Here is a 19,702-nt window from a genome sequence, read left to right on the forward strand (position 1 = left end):
CAGCATCTTGTTTTCTCTTGCATCAGGTAGTGATGGAAAGCCAGAGCTTGCACGTGAAAGGGCTGTAGGAGGAAGACAAGCTTTTTCTTCTAGCCAGGGGATTGTATTTCACCTGGATGATGTGCAATGTAAGGGGCTTCTGATTAACACTCGACCTATCCCTGTCCCAAACCTAAAACTGCCTCCCAGTGGCAATGCTGAACCATATTTTGGCTGTTTCAAGGTAAAAAAGGAAGGTGGAAAATGTGAAATTTATTCAGGAGAAAAATAGGAACTTATAATGTTCTGTAAAACCCTGTAATGTCTGGAAGGGTAAAATACTCCTTTTTTAGTTTTAGACTGTAATAAAGCAATAATGATTCTAAAGGGTATATGTGTGTAAAAATGGTAAAACCACCTTAGATCTGTCTCCTAATTAAAAAACTTTCACTGTAGCACTACAGTGAGGTCAAATTCATACTCTGATACCCCCACTGTTCTGTATTAGTTCAGCTCCTTCTCTTTTTCCTTGACTTTTCATCAGGCATGCCCAAAAACAAGGCTGGGAAGAAAATTGTGGCTTTTGGACATTTTTCTTAGTTTGCTTTTTGTCCCCCTCAAAAGGTAGTGACTGAGATTTCTATCCAACTCTATCAGCAATTCTCCTGATTTATTATGAGAGGGACACTTTCTTCTCTGCTGTTGTCTGTCCTTCCTTCTTCACCCCTCTCTGAGTGCTGAGTTGGTCAGGGAATGAAGAACATTTGGCTAGCCCAACTATTGGGCTCATTAAGTGCCAAAAGACATCTTGGCAAACCAAGATCTGGACTAGCTTGCACCTCCTTAATGCTCTCATTTTGAATATAAGTTGCCCCTTCTCGCTGTTTCTGTAATAGAAATGCCAACACTTGCTCAAGAGCAATTATTGCCTGCACAGCCAAGTGGCTTGTGCTTGATGTAAAGTGGGATGCTTCCATTTCTCAGTGGAGTGGAATTGTTTCGCTGGGTTGTGATAAATCTGTCTATTTGGTGTATTGGTTTTTGATGTTCTGATACACTCTTGTTAGTGAGGAGCTCTGAATTTTGTTCTTGAGTCTTTTGGGGCTGAATTCCCTCCGACAGTTAAGCGGTGCACTCATGTGGAACGAACTGTCAGCAGGCATTTTAGCTTGACCCTGTTTAAATCACTGGGAGGGCATTACCTCCTGCACCTTGCTATCATGCTTACTAACTCCTGAGAGTGTGTCTATGTAGCCTTGAAATAGCAGTGGATTTACCACCTAATGTCCCCTGTTTGTCACTGAGGAAGCAACCAGACAAGACTTCCAGACACTGTGTGTCAAATGTTCTTGTAATTCAATAACCAGGCCCTTCAGATCTTGGACTGTCTACTAGAAATGGTGAAAAATTGCAGTCAATTCAGAGGCTCTTATGCATAAGTGTAGAAAGGCTCTTGTTGAACTTAATATAAAAATAAATACTAGTCATCGTTGTAGCTGTCTTGCCTTTTCATGTTGCAGTAAGGCTGAGTCTTCACACTCTAGCATTCAGTTTGCTACAAGTGGCTTTCAAAGGCACTGTGCAATGAAGGGTGTTGGAGATGCTTGTTCAGGACTTTTTCAAATTCTGGCACATGCTGTGAGAATAGTTTGATTTTTTTTTCCTCTGTCTTTTCTAATTTTCTGCATAAGCTTCAAATATATAAAGTATCATTTTATTAGAAGAGTAGGTTCTTTTCCTGAGCACAGTTCGGACAGAAGGGGGTGAATTCCAATGATAAAAAATATGAGATATTTTCCATATATTCAGCAGTTCAGTTTGTTGCTGTCGTCTTTTTCTTTTTCTTTTTGCATACATTTCCCCTTCCACTAAGCAAAGAGCAGCCCTAAGAGAACTTTCACATGTGGGTGGTGAGCTGTATGGAGGAAGCAAACGGAGTTTAATCACCAAACCTTGTAAGAGAGGCATTTTGTATAGAATGTGACCCATGGGGAGCTCAGGAAAGAGAAACAAGCAGCTTAAGGCTGGGTATGGGATCAGGCCTTTACTTTTTTTTTTTTCCCCTCTGGAGTTGCTGAGCTATAGCATATTTTGTCAATATAGGAAATAGCTATAGATAATCAAAACCATGACTAAAGGATGAATGGATGATTGATTAACTACATCCCTGCCGAGAAACAGCTTTACCTGCCAGGCTGCAGTAGACTCAATTTGGTAGAGAGCTGTTCTAAATGTGACTATCTTGAAATAATGTCCTGAGGCACAATCAGTTTTCCCAGGTCTCAAACTCCTGACTATCCTTTGTATCTCTGGTCCAGTTTTCCGTCCAGTTTTCCAGGCTTATTAAAAGAAGATTGGGCTGTTCTCATTCCTTAAAGTAGAGTTTGGATTTGGAGAACTTTGTTATTATGATGGGAATCTCTACACAGAGAGATAGAATAGAATTTAATTATGGTGTGGTTTTTGTTTTTTGGTGTTTTTTTTTTTTTTTTTTTTTTTTTTAATTTGTTGGGTTTTCTTTTATGCTCTAATCCTCCTCTATAGAAGTCAGGAGGAGTTTGCAATTGCTTTTAAAAGATAGAAGATATATCCCTAAGAGAGCATATTGGCAAATATTGTTCCCCATTCCTTTCCTTCATGAATTGGGCAAAAGCAGGGATTTGCATTTTTCTGGATGTCATGAATTGAAAGCCTGGTATCTAATGAAATCCCAGGACAGAAGAGATTTACACTACACCATTGGAGAGCTGAGATCTGTATAAAACTCCTTGGAGTCTTTGACGTTGTAAAGTGGTACAAGTTCTAATTTTTGCAAAGATTAACTTAGTATGGTAGAAGGATATGAGAGCCATACCAAGAGAAATACTGAGCTGATATTTCTCTAAAACATGGTGTCAACAAACCTCATCATAGTTTAGAAATCTCTGTTTTATTTTACTGTATTTTATGTTATTCTGAGACTGAGCCTTCACAGTTGTACTGAGAAGAACTGTACAGAACTCTGTGCTGCTGCTTGCTTTGAGAGGAGCTAGCAGTAGAGATTGTCAGAGCTATTCCTATCCAATGATTTTGCCTACTCTATTGGTACTTCAGTCTGGATACTCAAACTGTCCCAAACTCAGTATCAAAGTGACTGTCCCAAAAAGCAGTATCAAAACTGCTGTGTATCCTGTTTATGCTACATATAAGGTTATGATTATCCTGATTAAAGCTCTTGATTTCATGGAAATATTTTGTACGTATTCTGTTTTTCTGTCCTCACTTGTGTAACACTTGTTCTCTGTCTGTTAGAATCAGGCCTAACAGTTGAAACCTTTAAGTAATTTTGGCAACCTGCCTTTAAAAATAAAGTAAGGACAGCTGGTCATAAAAAGGATTTTACTTCCTTCTCACTTGCTTCACTTAAATTTTAAAAAGTTAAAAATCTTTAAGCTCTGGCCAAGAAACGAAGTGAGATTCTGACTGTGTGCCTACCCAATTATGCTCAATGGATTGACTAGAAATGCTGTTTATTTCCTTTGACCTATTCTTGTTTTCTTTTTTTTCTCTCTTCCTCTGACTTCCTATTCTAGGATGAGTCATCCATGTTCTTCCAGTTTGGCCCATCAATAGAACAGCAAGCTTCTGTCATGCTCAACATCATGGAAGAATACGACTGGTACATCTTCTCCATTGTCACTACTTACTTCCCTGGTTACCAGGACTTTGTGAACAAGATCCGCAGTACCATTGAGCACAGCTTTGTGGGTTGGGAACTGGAGGAGGTCCTTCTGTTGGACATGTCCCTGGACGATGGGGATTCAAAGATCCAGAACCAGCTCAAGAAGCTCCAAAGCCCTGTTATCCTCCTCTACTGCACAAAGGAAGAGGCCACCTACATTTTTGAGGTGGCCAACTCAGTGGGTCTGACAGGCTATGGTTACACGTGGATCGTGCCCAGCCTGGTGGCAGGGGATACAGACACAGTGCCATCTGAGTTCCCCACCGGGCTCATCTCTGTCTCATATGATGAATGGGACTACGGTCTTCCTGCCAGAGTAAGGGATGGAATAGCCATAATCACCACGGCTGCTTCTGATATGCTGTCTGAACACAGCTTCATCCCTGAGCCCAAGAGCAGCTGTTACAACACCCAGGAGAAAAGGATTTACCAGTCCAACATGCTCAACAGGTAAGGGAAAGAGCTGGGCCAGCCATACAAAGACGACCTCTGATACCAGAGTATTTCTGCTAGGCATGTGGTGCTTTGGGCAGCACATGGTCTTGGCCAGAACTGGGCAGGGGGAGGTGAGCTGAGGGTGAGACCCATGTTGCTGTGCATCATGAGTGCCAGTGTTGTCACCCCCTTAGAAAGCCTTCATACAACACAGAGGACAAGTCAGCATGAGGAAAAGAAATAACAAAGGCATAGTGCAACAATTTGAGTGTGCCCCTCAATGCACAAATTTTTGCTTTGATAACAGCACTGAACTTCTTGGGGTGTCTTTGCATGACTGGGTCTGCAGCTCTCAGGTGGGTTCTTGCTGCAAGCGATGGGAATGTTTGTGTTGAAGTCTAGAAGGCAGCAGCTTCTGTTCCAGGCACTAGCACTATGTGAACAGGTGTTCCTTACAGGTGATGGTTGTGTAACCTGCTGGAATAGTTTCATGGCAACTGTTGTCTGAACACCAAGTGTCCTTCTGCTGTTCATTAGCCCTGAATTGCAGGGCAGAAGGAAGTGCAAAGAGATGTGGAGAGCTAGAGCTCCAAAAAGAGTTAGAGCCATCAGCTCTGCTCAGATCCTTCTTCATACTCAAAGCCTTTAAAGACCTTGGATGTCTTAAGAATCTGGTTTACCTCAGAGGAGGGCTCGTGCTGTCACCCTGCTCTTTGGCACTTCACTAGCCATTGTCTGCTGGGTGTTTTGGGTACCATTCTTTCTTGTGTACCTTAGGCAGAAAGCCTAGTACCTTGATTAGAGCAGGACGATTTTCCAAATTTAAAAGGGTATTTAAGCATAGGGAAAATCTGTTTGAATAAACATCTTATTTTTATACAAATTCAAAATTTTCTAAGAAACAGTGCTAAGGCATCTCTTTAAGGGCACAGAGGATGCTTGTGGTGGAACAACCTCTAGAACAGCACTCTGATTACTACATGTTCCTCTTTGTCCCAGATGGAGTTTTAGCGTGTAGCAAAGCAACCCGGATAATTAGACATGGAATTCAGATGCCCCCTGATCTCCTCAGCTGTCATTGTGCGATGTTTTACATATAAAATCCTTGGACATGTTATATCCTTTGTGGTAAGAAAAGAAGAATCCAGGCAGTAACCATCAGGCCACACAGAGCTCAGTGTCTTTCTTAATTTGTCATGTTGAATCACTAAGCAGTGCAAATGTGATGGATTGGTCCACACGCTGTGACCTCTCACTGTCAAATTTACTAGGCAGATAGAAGGACAAAGGGATAAGGAAGCAGATTTTTGCTTTGCCTGAACGCTGGAGACTGTGAGAGAACTTTATTCTTTGGCCCAATATATTACCCATATTGCTATTTGGTCTTTGTCGCTATGATCTGTTGGCATATTGCCAGGTCTTATTGCTTTTTCTTCCTCTTCCCCAAGCTGTTTTTTTTCTCCATGCAGGCCTTGAAACTACCAAAGGTGCCCAAATCTTTTATCTCTTTCCTTCCCAGCTAGGCTTAGGAGTAAGGGTTTTTTTTGCTGCTCTTTTGAGTCATCACTGAAATGATTAAGCACGGAAAATATATATATATAGTGTATACAAAGTAATGAGAAGTAACATCAAGGCAGGCTTTTGTTCTACCTTTCCAAATGAAGAGGGATTCTGGGGGAAGCTCTATTGTGTCTTTTCAGCAGTTATCTAGAAAACAAAACGTTCCCTGCTATGTGATGCAGCGTTCTGCAGAGACCTTCTGCTAATGAGTTCTGTTGACACTCTGTTAGCCTATGCATAACATCACACCCATACAGCTGTGCTGCTTCAAGGACCCAACATAATCTCTCTGCATAGCACCTCTTTGCATTGTTTAGAAGTCACCAGCTCAGAGACTCTTGAGTGTAGATATGCCAGCACTGTTGTGCTGTGTAGATATGCCCTGAAGCCTCGGCACCCTACATGAAAGCAGTTCCTGTCACTCGTGAAGATCATAGCTTTCTTTTCACCTTCATGGCCCGAATCATGCTGTTTCTGCTCCCTTGTCTGCTTTGGGCACAGCATTCACAGGAATGAGTGCCAATACTTGTAGATACACCCCGCTTAGTTTGGGTACTGACATCAGTCTCACTGAGAAGCACAGTCAAATTAGTCAGTGCCAGGCTCTGTTCTGCCACTGTGTAGATAGCTACAGGCACCTGAGCTAACTCATAAATAATTACACTTTTAGTTACTTGTGAGCACAGTGCAAATATTCGCTTTGCCTCGCATGGTGCTGGCCTTTGAGGGGGTTCTGACCTTGCCTCCTTTCCCTCCCCCTGCCCATGTTTCCACACTCTCTGTATTTCCAAGTGAGGTGGCTAAAAGTTTGACTTCAGTGAGTTGGGTGCTTAGTTTTTTATTTAAATCAAATTACTTTCAGGCACCTTTTGAAGTTTAAAAGCTAGTGATGTCTGAAATAAGCCATTGCTTTTACAAATCCAAAGGTTCAATAGAAATTGGATGGCTTCAAGCTCAGCTTCATGCCTGAAGTCTTTGGAGAAGAAGAGGTAGAGGAGAAGCACAAGATGTGGAAGGAGGCAATCATGAAGATGTGAGTTTGCCTCACTGAGACAAAACCCACAGAGATTAATAGTTGTATAATCTGTGTTCATACCTTTAAGTTCCATTGAATTTGCTGAAATTTACTATGTGCTAAGCTCTAAAACTCTCATGATATGCTTTGTCTGTGTGGGATATTACAGATTCTGCAGACCTGGCTACTTCATGCTTTCCCTAACCCCTTCCACCTATTAGGATCCCACAGTACTTGTGCACTGTGCACACCAGGTAGCAGCAATACCTGCATGTCTGGAACCTCGTTTGGCTCATTTTGGACTGGACTGGCTGCAGATTCTGGAAAGCTAATTTTACCCTTGCTCTGGACCCAGCAATACTATATTCAGCCATCTGTAACTTAAAGTTCCCCCTCCACATGCCTACACAGAGCAGAGAAATGCATGTACGTGGGCTTGATGTCTGGGGAGACAAAGTGTATGTGACCTCAGATAAAGCATTACCACGTAGCTACTGTTTCAGAAACTCTTGAAGCTAATCCAAAGGGGTCCAATTTACTTCAAATCCATAGCTGGGGAGGCAAAGCAATAAAAATTTTTTCCCATTTTATTCTTTGGAGAGTGACACATCAAACTAAAAAAAATGTGTAATTTAGTTCAGCTGGGGCACACTATACACTGACTGTGAATTAGTCATTTCCCAAGATCTTCCTTTGAACTCTGACCATTTCTTACTTTTTTCCCTTGTCTTTCTAAAAGAGCAGTTGTTCTGAATGCAGCTAAAATCAAATGGTCTTACTCAACATGGTGTCAATGGTTGATCTGGGTATATAATGGAGTAAGGAGAAAATGAACTGAATGTTGTTCAGCTTCTCCATATCCTTCCTCCATTTTACATTGACACTTGTTCATTTTTGCAAGAACTTGTGCAAACAAAGTTTTATTTGAAGTATGGCTGTAAGCACAAAAAGAAACAAGACAGACTGTTATCTAAATGCCATTTCTTGACAATGTAGGTGTTTGGTCTGCATCTTCTTGTATCGCTAATGGTCGCATAGCAACTGTTTCTGTTTTGAAACTGGTTCTCTTTTGTGTTAGACTGGAACTACAGAAGTATGATCACGACCATTGAACATTTTGGATTTTGTCCAATAAGTGAACCTGCTGATGAGATAACTCCACTAAAGGGTAGTAAAATGATACTTTGAGAGAGTTTTGTTCTACAAGATTTGTTAGTTATCTTTTTGAATGATTTTTGAGGAATTTTTCCTCTAGTGAGGGATTTATCTCAATTTATGCTGATAATAGGCTTAGGTGGTAATTTGGAGTCCAAATATCCAAATGCTGTTTCCCAGTTCAATTACAGTCTTTAATTCTTTGTTCTGTTTGTAATAATTACCTATTCATTTATTCCTCCATTGTCCCAGAAAAAAAATCTGATCTAAATATTTCAGTCTACTAAGTTTATAGTTATCCCAATATCTAGTCTTCTGGCACCCAGCAAAAACACTGTGTGCTCTACTCTTTCCTACTGGGTGATAAGATCTCAAAAGTTGGGAAGGAAACGCTCAGAGGAGGAGTTCTTACCTCTTGGCCCTTCCTAGGAGAGTTGCTAGGCTTCCAGGCATCCTGCAAAGCTCATCTTTTTTCCCTTCACCATGGCTGCTGAGGAGTGAGTGGGCAGAGGTGGATGTGTTTATAGGCAGCCTTCTGCTTATTTCGTTATTTTAATTGATGGGACAGATTTCCTTGAGCTCTGGATTGGTGCTTCTCATTACATTTTAGAAATGGGAAGAAATAACTAAATGACAGGAGTATTCTTAGGAGTGGAATTCAGAGATGAGTCATGAGAAAAGAATATAATTTCTGGCACATATTTGAGGAATGGAAGCTCAGCTGTTTTCTATGGATATTCACAGTCTTTGGGCTACATAAGCTGTGGTTTTATTGTAGCCTTCAATGAGACCTGGATTCTTTCTCCTTGTTGTCATGGCTGCTTGTGAATGCTGGGCCATAACTACTAGTTTGTTGTTGCAGGGTTTCTAATGAGTTCTCCACTGATTGGCTTTAATAGTCTCTCATTTAACACCAGGCTGCACACAGCAGATTTCATTTTAATAAAAAGTGCAGTGGAGCATTTGCTTTGGAATTAAAATACAAATGTGGAATTATACCACCTTTGCAAAGAAATACTTTTAGAGGGAAACAAAGTTAGGTTCAATTCTGTACCTCAGATTCTTCAAATAGGAAAACAGCTGGCAAGCTTGCTCAGTGCATTGTTTGGATGTGACACTTCCACTGTGGGGGAAGTAACATTCATCTGTAGTTTTACCTTGCCAAACAGATAAGAAATGCAGAAGAGCCTTTGATGAGTGCTGGGCAACTGTTTTTCCTGGAACAACCAGGGCAAGCTCTGTTCTCACATGACTACATTTCCCTAATAGAAGCTAGGAATTGGTGGGGCTTAGATACCTCAACTGTGAGTAGAGAGCAGAGAAAGTTCTTGAAATTTACAAATTGCTTCCCTGGAAACTCAAGACTATATGGGCTGTACACATCTGCAAAAAAGTGCATTGCCCTTTCAGGGTATTGTGTCACCCTGATACCTGTGGGCAGCACCATACCCATAGCACCCTGGACTTGTTTTCCCCAGGTCAATGTCAAGGACAGTGCCCAGGCAACACCTTCCCTTGTTTCTCTGGTCTCTCTCAACCCACTCTCCTGCCCTCTCCTCTCTAATAATGGCAGCCATCACCTTCCACGCCAGACACAGGGGACATCATGTGTCATTTTCAGGTATTGCCATGGAGCCACTCTGTGCTGTCTCCTAACTGAGTGGGTCACACACCTTCACAGAGTGCAGTAGGGGAGTTGAGGGCAGGAATGGACAATGGACCATTTGCAGTGTTCTTTCTCCATTCACAGGTTTGTCAAGTTATCCTCGCACTAAGAGACAGGAGCCCTGTCTCGCTCAGTTTGGCAGGGCTACATCTACCTGCTTGGCAGCTGGCTGGGAAGCCCTGCTCCAGCCCTTGAATCCTGTGGCACTCCAGCTGTGGCAGGCACAGTGCTGGGACTTGTTTCTTAATGCTGGGGAGGTGGTGAGAGAAGGTATAAGTGGCATGTTCCCAAGGATGCAGAAATTGCCCTTTTCAGAAACTTGGAGGGTGGGGGAGCATATGTAACTTTTGACCTTTTGGAGCCTTTAGGCCCATGTCTAGTTAGCAGCTCATTATGTTCCCACTGGTTGGTGTGTCCTGCTGCTGTCAGGCTGGTGCAGAGTGGCAGCACATGGCGTGAGCGCTGCTGACAAATTAGACATCCCTGCTGCTGAAATCTGCTTGTTCCTGTCACTGCTCCAGCAGCAGCTGGAGGCTGGGGCTAGCCTGTACCTCCTGCCTCTGTCAGGGTCTCTCTGCCTCCCTGCATCCCTTGCTGTACACCATCTCGCTCTCTGTGTGTGCTGCCATCACATTTTTCTGTCCCTGTCTTGCATCTCCTGTTGCATTTCAGTGTGCAGTGCTGGTGAAAGCTGCTGGGTTTGCTGGCTTGGGGCTACTGGATATTCACATTGCCTGGTCAGGAGGTGAACAGTCGTGTGCCACCACATCTTGGAGGAAGTGTTGGCTTCTTCTGTTTCCTTTTTTTTCTTGTCACTGGAGAGGAATGCTGAGGGCAGTTTGTAACATGCTCTTGATCCAAACCTCTCCCATACAGGTGGGCTGGTGAGGGTGCTGGATGCAGAAGAGCAGTCTGCATCTGGCTGTCCTTCTTGCTCTGCCCAGCTCTTAAGCAGTCCTGCTTGGCCAGTAGGAAGCACAGCTGTCCTACAGTGGAAGGACAAACATCAAACTAACTTGTATGCTGGTAGGATACTGGAGATCCCTGGCTTCTAAGTGGAAGTATGTGATGGCACAGAAAAAAATGTTTGTTCCTCAGCAGACACCACAGGATGCCTTAGCCCTGCACAGCTGGGCTTTGTCAGAGGGGGAGAGTAGGTACTTGCTCAATGTGGGCAGTTGGGTATTTCAGCCTCCTTGCAATTAAAATAGGATCACAGAATCACAAAATATTCTGAGAAGGGACCCACAAGCATCTTTGAGTCCAACTCTTAAGTGAAAGGCCTGTAAATGGATTGAACCTGCAACCTTGCTGATATTAGCACCTTGCTCTAACCAGCTGAGCTAACAGAAGGGTTCAAGTTAAATGATGGGTTTTTGGCAAGGGTCATCTTTTGATTAAAGGACATACCCTTTCATAAACGCCTCCAAAATCCACCAGCTGGGAATGAATTTTGGTATGCACCATCAGTTTCCAGATGGGAAAATGTCCGTGTTCTGCTTCCAGCCCTCTGAGACATCTTCTGCTCTGCAGCCAAGTCCAATTAGTGCTAGTACTGTGGCAACTTCACTTGCTGGTGACAATATGTTTTAATGTGTGCCTTCAGACTCTCTCCATTCCTCATGGAAAGGAATGGAAACCACAAACCCAGTCTGGGCCACAGTTTAGCACCAGCTAAGCCGTTGCTGATCGTGCTCTGATCACAAAATGCATTTAGGGTGCTGTGGGCTTGAAAGTGCTGCAGGGAATTTGAAAACCTGCTTTAGCAGAGCAGTGGAGGGAAGGTGAGAAATATCCTTTTTCCTTCAAGAACTGGCTTGATGGGGAAATGTATATTTTCTGGCTTGCACACCTGCACACTGATAGCTGGCCATATGTAGTTTCATCACTGGTGCCTATCATGAGCATGTGCATTTTTTTTCCTTTCTGTTAGAAACGTAGATTCTTTTTCTTTTTTTCCCCTCTCTCCTCCCCTCAGACTTAATGTTCTTACTATCTTTCAAGTTTTTAAAAATAGGAACTGCTGCGTTGCTATGGCTCCCTGTGCAGCTCTGGAGCAGCTTTTTCTTCTCTTTGATGCAATTTGGGTTCCTGATTTGGTTTGACAAGTGCTGCTTGCACCTAGTGCTCCCTCCTGGAAGGCAGGAGGTGGGGGGGGATGGAGGATGACAGCCTTTGTGTTCACTAAAAAAGGGAAAAAGATTAAGTCAGCTGACCTTTCTTGGAAAAGAATGGAGGTGTTAACCCTGGTGTGTCTGGGATGAGGTTTTTTAATGTTCTGCAGATGTAACACTGTTCCTGTGGTTTAACTTTGAATGGGATGTTCTTTTCCCCTTTCTGCCCTACACGCCTGTGTGGTGGAGCTGAGCCCTGTCAAACAGCTGCCTGCTCCCCTGCAGAAGCACCTGCTGTTCAGTGGCTTTTGCCATCCGTGCTTTGTCCAAGAGATTGTGCGTGGTTAAGTGCTTTTCTGAATTGAGGCTTAGAGCACTCTTGACTAGATGCTGCTGATGAAATTCCTCTCAAAATCATTGCTTTAAGGGTTACTTGAGTCTTGCATCCACATTTTGGGAAAATGTGGATCTGCATATCTGTGGGGCAGCTGAATACTTATCTGAAAGGGACTCCACCAAAGTTTGCACAGGTAACAGGTTTTGAATACCTGTTACCTGTGCAGAATCCAGACCTCCCTCTGCAGTGTACATATCTCTCCCCTGGCCTATTTTCAAGTAGCAATAATTTTTAAAGTACTTTTTGTTTTACTTAGCAAATTTTATTTTCATCCACAGTCCAAAGGTGAATATTTTTTTAAAAATCTGAGAAAAAAAAAATCCCTTTTCATCCAATTTTGAGTTAAGAGAGTGTGAAATGGATGAATTTGTTCTGCTTTCAAATAATTAGCCAGCAGTGGGCTTTCTGTTAGTGTGGACAAATAACTCAAAGCTAGCTTCACTTCAAACTTCAGAAATTAGTTTGCAGTGTTAGACAAGGGATTCCTGCTTTGCTAAGGTTAGAAAATGTGATTTTGAATTGAATATAAACATTTGAGGGTGATGTATATTACCTTAGTGTAATTTTTTTTTGTATTGTACATTTGTTGTGCACTATATTTCTTGAAGTATTTGAATGGAATATAATCTAGAAATGTGATGTTTAGAATGCTTGAATTTGAGTGAAATAATAACACAGAAAATAGAAATAGCAGAGACCTGTCAGCTTGTTCAGTACACCCTGCTCTATCATTTCTGCAGCGTGTTCTCTCCTGATTTAAGTAATAAAAATGTCCCTACTCAAGCCTGCAAGCACCTTAATATAAAATGAATATTAAAATCTGACCATAGTTGCCCTTGAAATGATCAGTCAGACTGAGTGCTGCCAGCCATCTTCATGCAAAGAAAGCTCTTTTCTTCCCCTGTGGAGAGATTTCTGATCTTGTTACATCACACCAAACAGGTCTCTACCCCTGTCTTGACTGAATAAAGATGGTAAGGGGATTTGGCCTCCCCTTTGCAGTAAAGTACTGTGAGAAATGGTGGAAAAACAGCTTTGGTGAACTCAGTGTTCGTCTTTGTTAAGGATCTGGAGAGACAGAAGATAATCAAATGAAGAGTTCCCCCTCTTAATGGTGTGGTCATGGTGGAAGAGAGCTGCCACAGTGGACTGAAAACCTGTGAATGTCTGTAACCTGACAGTGGTTAAAAGTGCACAAATGCTGACTCGATGCTGACTTTTTTCTTGGGTTTTGAAGCTGTATTAAAACGAGATGGAAATGAGTTTTTAGTGTCTTACCCAGTGTTCTTCCCTGTATTATTAGTGTCACAAATGAAATCATTTTTCAGCAAGATGGCTACCTCCAGTAGCAGTGTCAGCAACTTACATTTATTTATGACAGGCTGTAGCATCTTTTATCTGCAGTTCCAAAGCACTTTACAAAGTAGAAGGCGATGGCTTAATTCACAAAAAAAAATGCAGTCATCTCTGGGGTGAAATAGAGCAACTGTTTAACAGAATATAGTACGAGGTGGAGATGAATACTGCACCTCACTGGAGCTGCACGAGGAATTTCAGCTGGCAGAATGAATTTACTAGAGGTGGATTTTCGCCAAGACATTGGGGGTGTTTAATGAGCGCAAGATATTAGCGGCAGTGCCACACATGCCTCTCTGATGCCTGTGTGCAGCAGGCAGGCAGCAGCTCCAGAAGTGGTGTCACAAAGGAGGTTAGCAGCTTTTCCAGTGTGCAGACTTCAAGAGCAAAAGTATCTAGTTTCAGTGACCTCCTTCATCTCAAGAGAATGGCATGTTTTGAGCTGATATATCTGGATTTTACATTGATTATGTGCTTATTTCCCCTGGAGACAGCCCTGGGCAGTGGGAGATATCCAGCAAGGCTGCTGTGGTTACAGACAAGTGATAACCAGAACTGGATGGGGAGCAAAGGGGTTGACTGCAATGAAACTCTGAGAGGTTTTAGCCACATGGGTAATAGATGTCATATATAACAGATGGTCCTCCCAAAAGAATACTTTTCATTGCTTTCTTCACCCTTAAAATAATGTGTCACTGACAGATAGGCCCTGTGAGTGACATGAGGTACCTCAAACAGATTGCTGCAAGCAATGCTTTCTACCTTCTTCACAAAGATGCTGATGTTGTCCTCCTGCATCTGAGTGGTGACGTATGGCATGGTGAGTGCATACAAGTGCTGGTACTTAAGCCATGGTAAAATGCTCTTCAGCATCACCAAGGGACTGTGAAGACTTTGAGGTGCAAAATACAGATGCTTACAGCCTCTGAATAAATCTGAACATCTAGCAGTTACTGTTCAGTATGCCTAGTGTGTATTCATGTCAAAAAGCTGTTCTGCAGGGCAGTGTGGGATTTTGGGCTTTCCAGCTTTTGACTTGCCCAGATTCAGGAAGTGCAGCAGAACCATTATTTCAGAGTTCTGCATGCTTCGCTGCCCTTGTCTCAGTTTCCTTTTCCTTTCCTTGCAGGCAGGTAGCTGAGATATTGGGGGGCTTTACTTGCAAATCTATTTTGGTTTTAATGTAGCTTTGAGATAGAGAAAGTCTTGCTTTTTGTAAATGTGAGACTACAGGTCAGATGAATCGCAGAATCACAGAATGGTTTGAGTTGGAAGGGGACCTTGAAGATCATCTAGTTCCAAGCTCCCTGCCATGGGAGGAGACATCTTCAGCTAGACCAGATTGTTCAGAGTCACATCTTACCTGATTTTGAACACCCCCAGAGGTGAGGCATCCACAGCTTCTCTGGGGAACCTGTTCCAGTGCCTCACCACCTGCACAGTAAAGAATTTTTTCCTAATACATAATCTAAACCTACTCTCTCTCAGTTTGAACGCATTCCCACTTGTCCTGTCAGTACATGCTCTTGTAAATAGTCTTGCTCATCTTTCCTGTAAGTTCCCTTCAGGTACTGAAAGGCCACAATTAGGTCACCCCAAAGGCTTCTCTTTTCCAGGTTGAACAATCCCAATTCTCTCAGCCTTTCCTCATGAAACAGGTACTTCAACAAGTGCCTTGGAGGTAGCACCAAGCCACAGTTTCTCTGGTGGCTGTGGAAAGATGATAGTTCTGGAAAAGGCTCCAGTTCAGCTGTCTAGAGTGAGAAGTTTACTTATTTTACTGATTTGTATTTTTTTCTCCCGGCAGTTTTTCATGGAAGGCTCAAGTTTGAATTGATGAAGGCACAAGTTTAGCAATGCTGTGAAATTGATTTGGAATAGTTTATTATAGTTCCATGAAATTGCTTAACAAGGAAGTTCGGCAGAGTGAGGGAGCCAAATGAGAAAAGCATGGCTCTCCCAACAGTGGACGGCACGGGGAGTACCGTGTAAGCCAGTATGGAGGCTACGTAGGCATTCAGGGGTAGGATTAGCCACAGGGGAGAGGAGAGCTGCCCAAGAGAGAGGCATCCACCAACGTGCATTGCAGATCAGGCTGGTTTGCATTGCTGCTGGTTTCCTCCCTTTTTGTCATCCTCTTCTGGATCCTCACAAGTCCTGCAGAAGGGGTTCTGCCTCTTGGTGCTCAGCTGCAGCAGCTCAGAAACATTTGTCGCAGCCATCAGTTGTCAGTGTGGAATCAGGTCCCCAGAGAAGGGCACTGCCAGAAATGGAGTGTGGGGATGTGGTGCAGATGGAGGACCACTTGGGGGAATATAAAGCATCACTGAGCTTGGTTTTAGAGCACTCACTGTGAAGGACATGCAGCTGGTTCTCTAAGTGGGAGGGCTGTGGGTGACACTGACTTTCATTCCTCTGTGTGGTTTGGAGCTTGCCTTGCCTTCTCAGATGCCACAGGTCAGAGCAGCAGTTTACCCAAAACCAGGCAGTTGCATGGATGCTGTGACTTTGGCTGTGGCCATTCTGCTGAAATTGAGCAGTGGGAACTCCTGTGCCAGGAAATCCCTGAACCTACTCTGGTCATCCGAGAAGTTGGAGGAAAGCAGCCATGTAAATTTGTCACATTTATGACAGAGGTTCATGCTGAAAGTTTCTTTAAGTATCAAAGAAAGCTGTGTGGTAGCACCTAGGAGTCTCATCTGGTGATGGCCGAGTGACAAACAGCCCTTGGTCTGCTTCCCTCACCATTATAGAAAAAAGGAGGAGTTGGGCTGGTCAAGGAGACAAACACTGTTTTGCCTGTGGCTATTTACTTAATTACTACACCTCTAGGAGGCTGCTGCACAAGACCATGGGCCTCAGTCAATACTTAGGGTATTGGGGGTGTTCTCAGTATTGCTGTAGCCTGGTGAGGTGTCAAGGAGCCGGCTTGGTACCCCCTGGAAGCTGTGGAACAAGTTTCTGTGTAGTGGCACATGCTGGTGGGACTGTGAAAGGTGTGGACGAACTGAGAGAGGTCTGTTTTACACAAATGGCTCTTTGGTAACAACTCACACCTTTACTGATGTAGACCTATGAGAAAAAGCTTATTTTCCTAATCAAGTCCTTATGCCTTGGTTTTGCAATGTCTGTTATGTATTTCACCACTAAAAATGCTATTCCTTTATGTTCCTTCTTCAGGCCAGGAATCCTTTTTCCTCCCCTCCTTTTGTTTGTCATCAGGCATGCAAATGGTGGGCTTGTTCTGGCCAGGGTGTGCAAGAGGAAGTTTTGCATTATTCAGGGTCTGTTCTTCTGCAGTGCTTCTAAAGAAGGATGTAAATGGTGGGTAGTCAAACAGAGAAACAGAGAGGATGGAACAAGTACTTAAACGCTTGAATTAACAATTTTTTTACTTCCTCCTCAATCCACTGATCCTAATGGGTTTCCCCATTCTCTCTCTGTTTGCCTAAGAGAGGGCTCGGAGGGGTTGGGAGTGGGACGCTTGTGAGCTTGCCAGATCAGCCCTAGTTCTTGCGAACTGACATTTTATCCTTCTTTTTTAGCACAATTTTGGGGCAGGCTTGCAGTTTTACATTGTGGAAGGAGAGAACAGGAGGTTGCAGGGGAGGCATTAGCCCATAGGCAAGACCTATTGCTCTGGTGTTTCCATGATTCCATGCTTATGGTGTTTTGCAAACAGCCAGGGATGAGCCCACTGCTCTTGCTATCAGTCATGCCCCCTTTGTGTGTCTCTGTGTCCTTCCATCACTCTCATCTTCCATCCTCTTATCATTCCCTCAATAGGTGATTCTTTTCTACAGAAATATTAAATCTTAGCTTAAAACAGAAGAACCACCCCATTTTTCCTACTCTCTTTCTTTTCTCTCTTTCATCTTTTCTTCCCATGGAAGTGTTTGAAGTAGCACAAGTTCCCCAGAAAAGCATTTTTTTTCTCCCTTTGTGTTTTGGCTCTGTGTCCCTTCTTCGTAATATCTTCCCTTTGTTATTTGTTCTGCCTGCCTCCTCTCTCTGTTTTCTCCCCATCTCTCAACCCTTCTTCAAGGCTCTCTCTTCATTAATATGTTAATTTCTAGCCCAGGAATGCTTCTTGCAGCTCACTGTTCACCAGGGAGAGCCAGAGGAGAGAGCCAGGAAAGAGAGAGAAAAGGGAGAGAGAGAAAAAGAAAAAGGAGTGAGTCAGTAACTTACAACAGGACAGGACAAGGGGTGTTAGCAAAGGAGAATCTTGCACTGACAGGTGTCATGATGCCAGGAAGAAGAGGATTATCCACAGTTTTGGACTGGTCTTTGTCTATTGTTTTGACATTTTCAACTTCTGAAACTAAATATTAGTAGGAAAAAAAGCCTTGAAAATTAAAGAAGCTCTGAACTATTTTTTTGAAGTAGTTCCTTTTTGGCAATTACTAAGTTATCTTTCTTTCTGCACAGAATTTTTTTAAGCATCAGGCCCTACTCCCACCCTGATATGGTCTCTTTGTTTCATTTGTCTGCAAATGTCTGATTTGTTGTCTGTAGGGTCTTTGCATAAGGCTTAGGCCATACTTTTCAGGATGGACAAAACCATTCCAGAAGTTCTCTGAAGGTAGTTTTACTCCAAAAGAAGTTTTCAGGTGAGAAGTAGGGAATGTTTAAGCTGCTCAGGTAAAGAGGTATGAATAAAGACTATAATCCTCCAGAAGTTATATGGCAGTGAAAATGTTAGGGAACCTGGGGTTATGAGGAGCATGACAACTGCTATTAGAGACAGGTGTGATGAGTCAAAGTTTTCCTTTCTGCCGCCCACCAGTACAGTTACTGGGTGGAAGGTTGCAAAGAAAGAAGAGATGGAGGCAGGCACCTCTGCATCATGGACCAGATCTGGGAAGGATGCAGAATGCCAACACTATTGCAATTTTGCCCTGAAATGAGGAAACCTCTTTGCTGTTTTATATCTAATGAAGCGAGACCTCTGTCAGTGCTCGTAGTCCTAGGATGGTGATTTCCCAAGCAAATAATTAACAATGCAGCAATGAAAGCTGGTGCTGGGGAGCTGGCAGGGTGGGTGGCTGGAGGTGAGGAAGCAGTTCTGAGGAAGGGCATGTGGTAAAGGAGAGAGACAGGAAAAGACGAGCTCTGATACAGTGCTGCAAAACCGGTACGAGCTGGAAGCAAAACAACTGGGGAGGAAAACTCAGGGGGACTGCTGCAATGTTCTGTGAAGTCCAAGGCCCCCGAGCCAAGAGCCTTTCATATATTACGTACACACAGCTGTGTCAGAAGAATATTATTTAGGTTGCAAAGGCAAGCACTTCAAACAGAAGAAAATGCCAGAATTAAGGCTGCAATCTTAATTTGGCATTCTTGTGTCTATGCATTATAGAGCAGTGGTTTCAGTACGATCTTTCAAGACAGGACCCCTGCCTGCTTCTGTATGCATGATGGGTAATATTTCCTGACTGAGCAGTGATTCAGTATTTCATTTCCTCCGCCTTGCTTAATGTGTATCTTTAAGCTTTGTATTGTGTCTGCTTTCACAGGCTGCTGAGAATTGAGGATTCTTTGTCTCAAGGTGTTATCTGTGGCACGTTAGGCCAGTGTCTCGGTACATCATGAGGTTCATGGATTTTCACCCTCCTCCTACGAGCTGAGAGGACACAAGCTACTTCATGTAAATCCATTGTATAGGCGGGGAACTGAGGCGCAGCAAGATTAAGGTCAAAAATGTCTATTAATTTTTCATGGCCCATCTGAGACACCTAGAATCTCATTATTCAAAGTACTGATCATTACAGAATGCTTTCAGTGTTCAAAGCAAATTTCTCTTTGTCTTCAACTCAGCAATTCTTCAATTGCCCCCTGCCAAGTCTTACCTAGGACTGAGCACCGTTTTTCACTGATTTTTTATTAATGTAGAAATGGAAATTTGGTGACATACAAGTTATATGGGCTGTTTGTTTATACCCCATATAATTGTTTGTTTTGCTGAAATCATCTTGAACCCAGGAGAAAAGCAAAACAGTCTCCAAACAATTTCCCTTTTTTAATTTTAATTTGAATTATTTCTTTCAATATATTTGCAATGAAACTCTGGATTTCAAATTCCAATTAGTTTATGACTTCAATATGGATCTTCCTTTCATTTGAAAAAAAGATGTTTAAAAATGTTCAGATTCAAAAGAATATAGGCTGAAAATATATATATATATATATGTTTTGGTTTTTTTTTTCTTTCAACAAAGTCAAAACTTTGTACTTACTGATCTGCCAAAATTGGGCTCTCAATAGAGTACTTCTTTTTGTTTGGAATTGCCACCAACCGCCC

The 19,702-nt window shown here is 42.8% G+C and overlaps 1 protein-coding gene across 1 annotated transcript in view; it reads left to right on the forward strand.

Annotated features, from left to right (window-relative positions):
• The window catches only part of GRIN2B (glutamate ionotropic receptor NMDA type subunit 2B), a 167,908-nt gene that overhangs the window by 46,738 nt on the left and 101,468 nt on the right, over nt 1-19,702 (forward strand). The window contains exon 2 of the mRNA XM_041481571.1: nt 3,552-4,150. Within this exon, the coding sequence (XP_041337505.1) occupies nt 3,552-4,150 (599 nt within the window). The remainder of the gene's footprint in view (nt 1-3,551; nt 4,151-19,702) is intronic.

Source organism: Pyrgilauda ruficollis, unplaced genomic scaffold, assembly GCF_017590135.1.
Source record: "Pyrgilauda ruficollis isolate IOZ18807 unplaced genomic scaffold, ASM1759013v1 scaffold56, whole genome shotgun sequence".
Taxonomy (NCBI): Eukaryota; Metazoa; Chordata; class Aves; order Passeriformes; family Passeridae; genus Pyrgilauda; species Pyrgilauda ruficollis.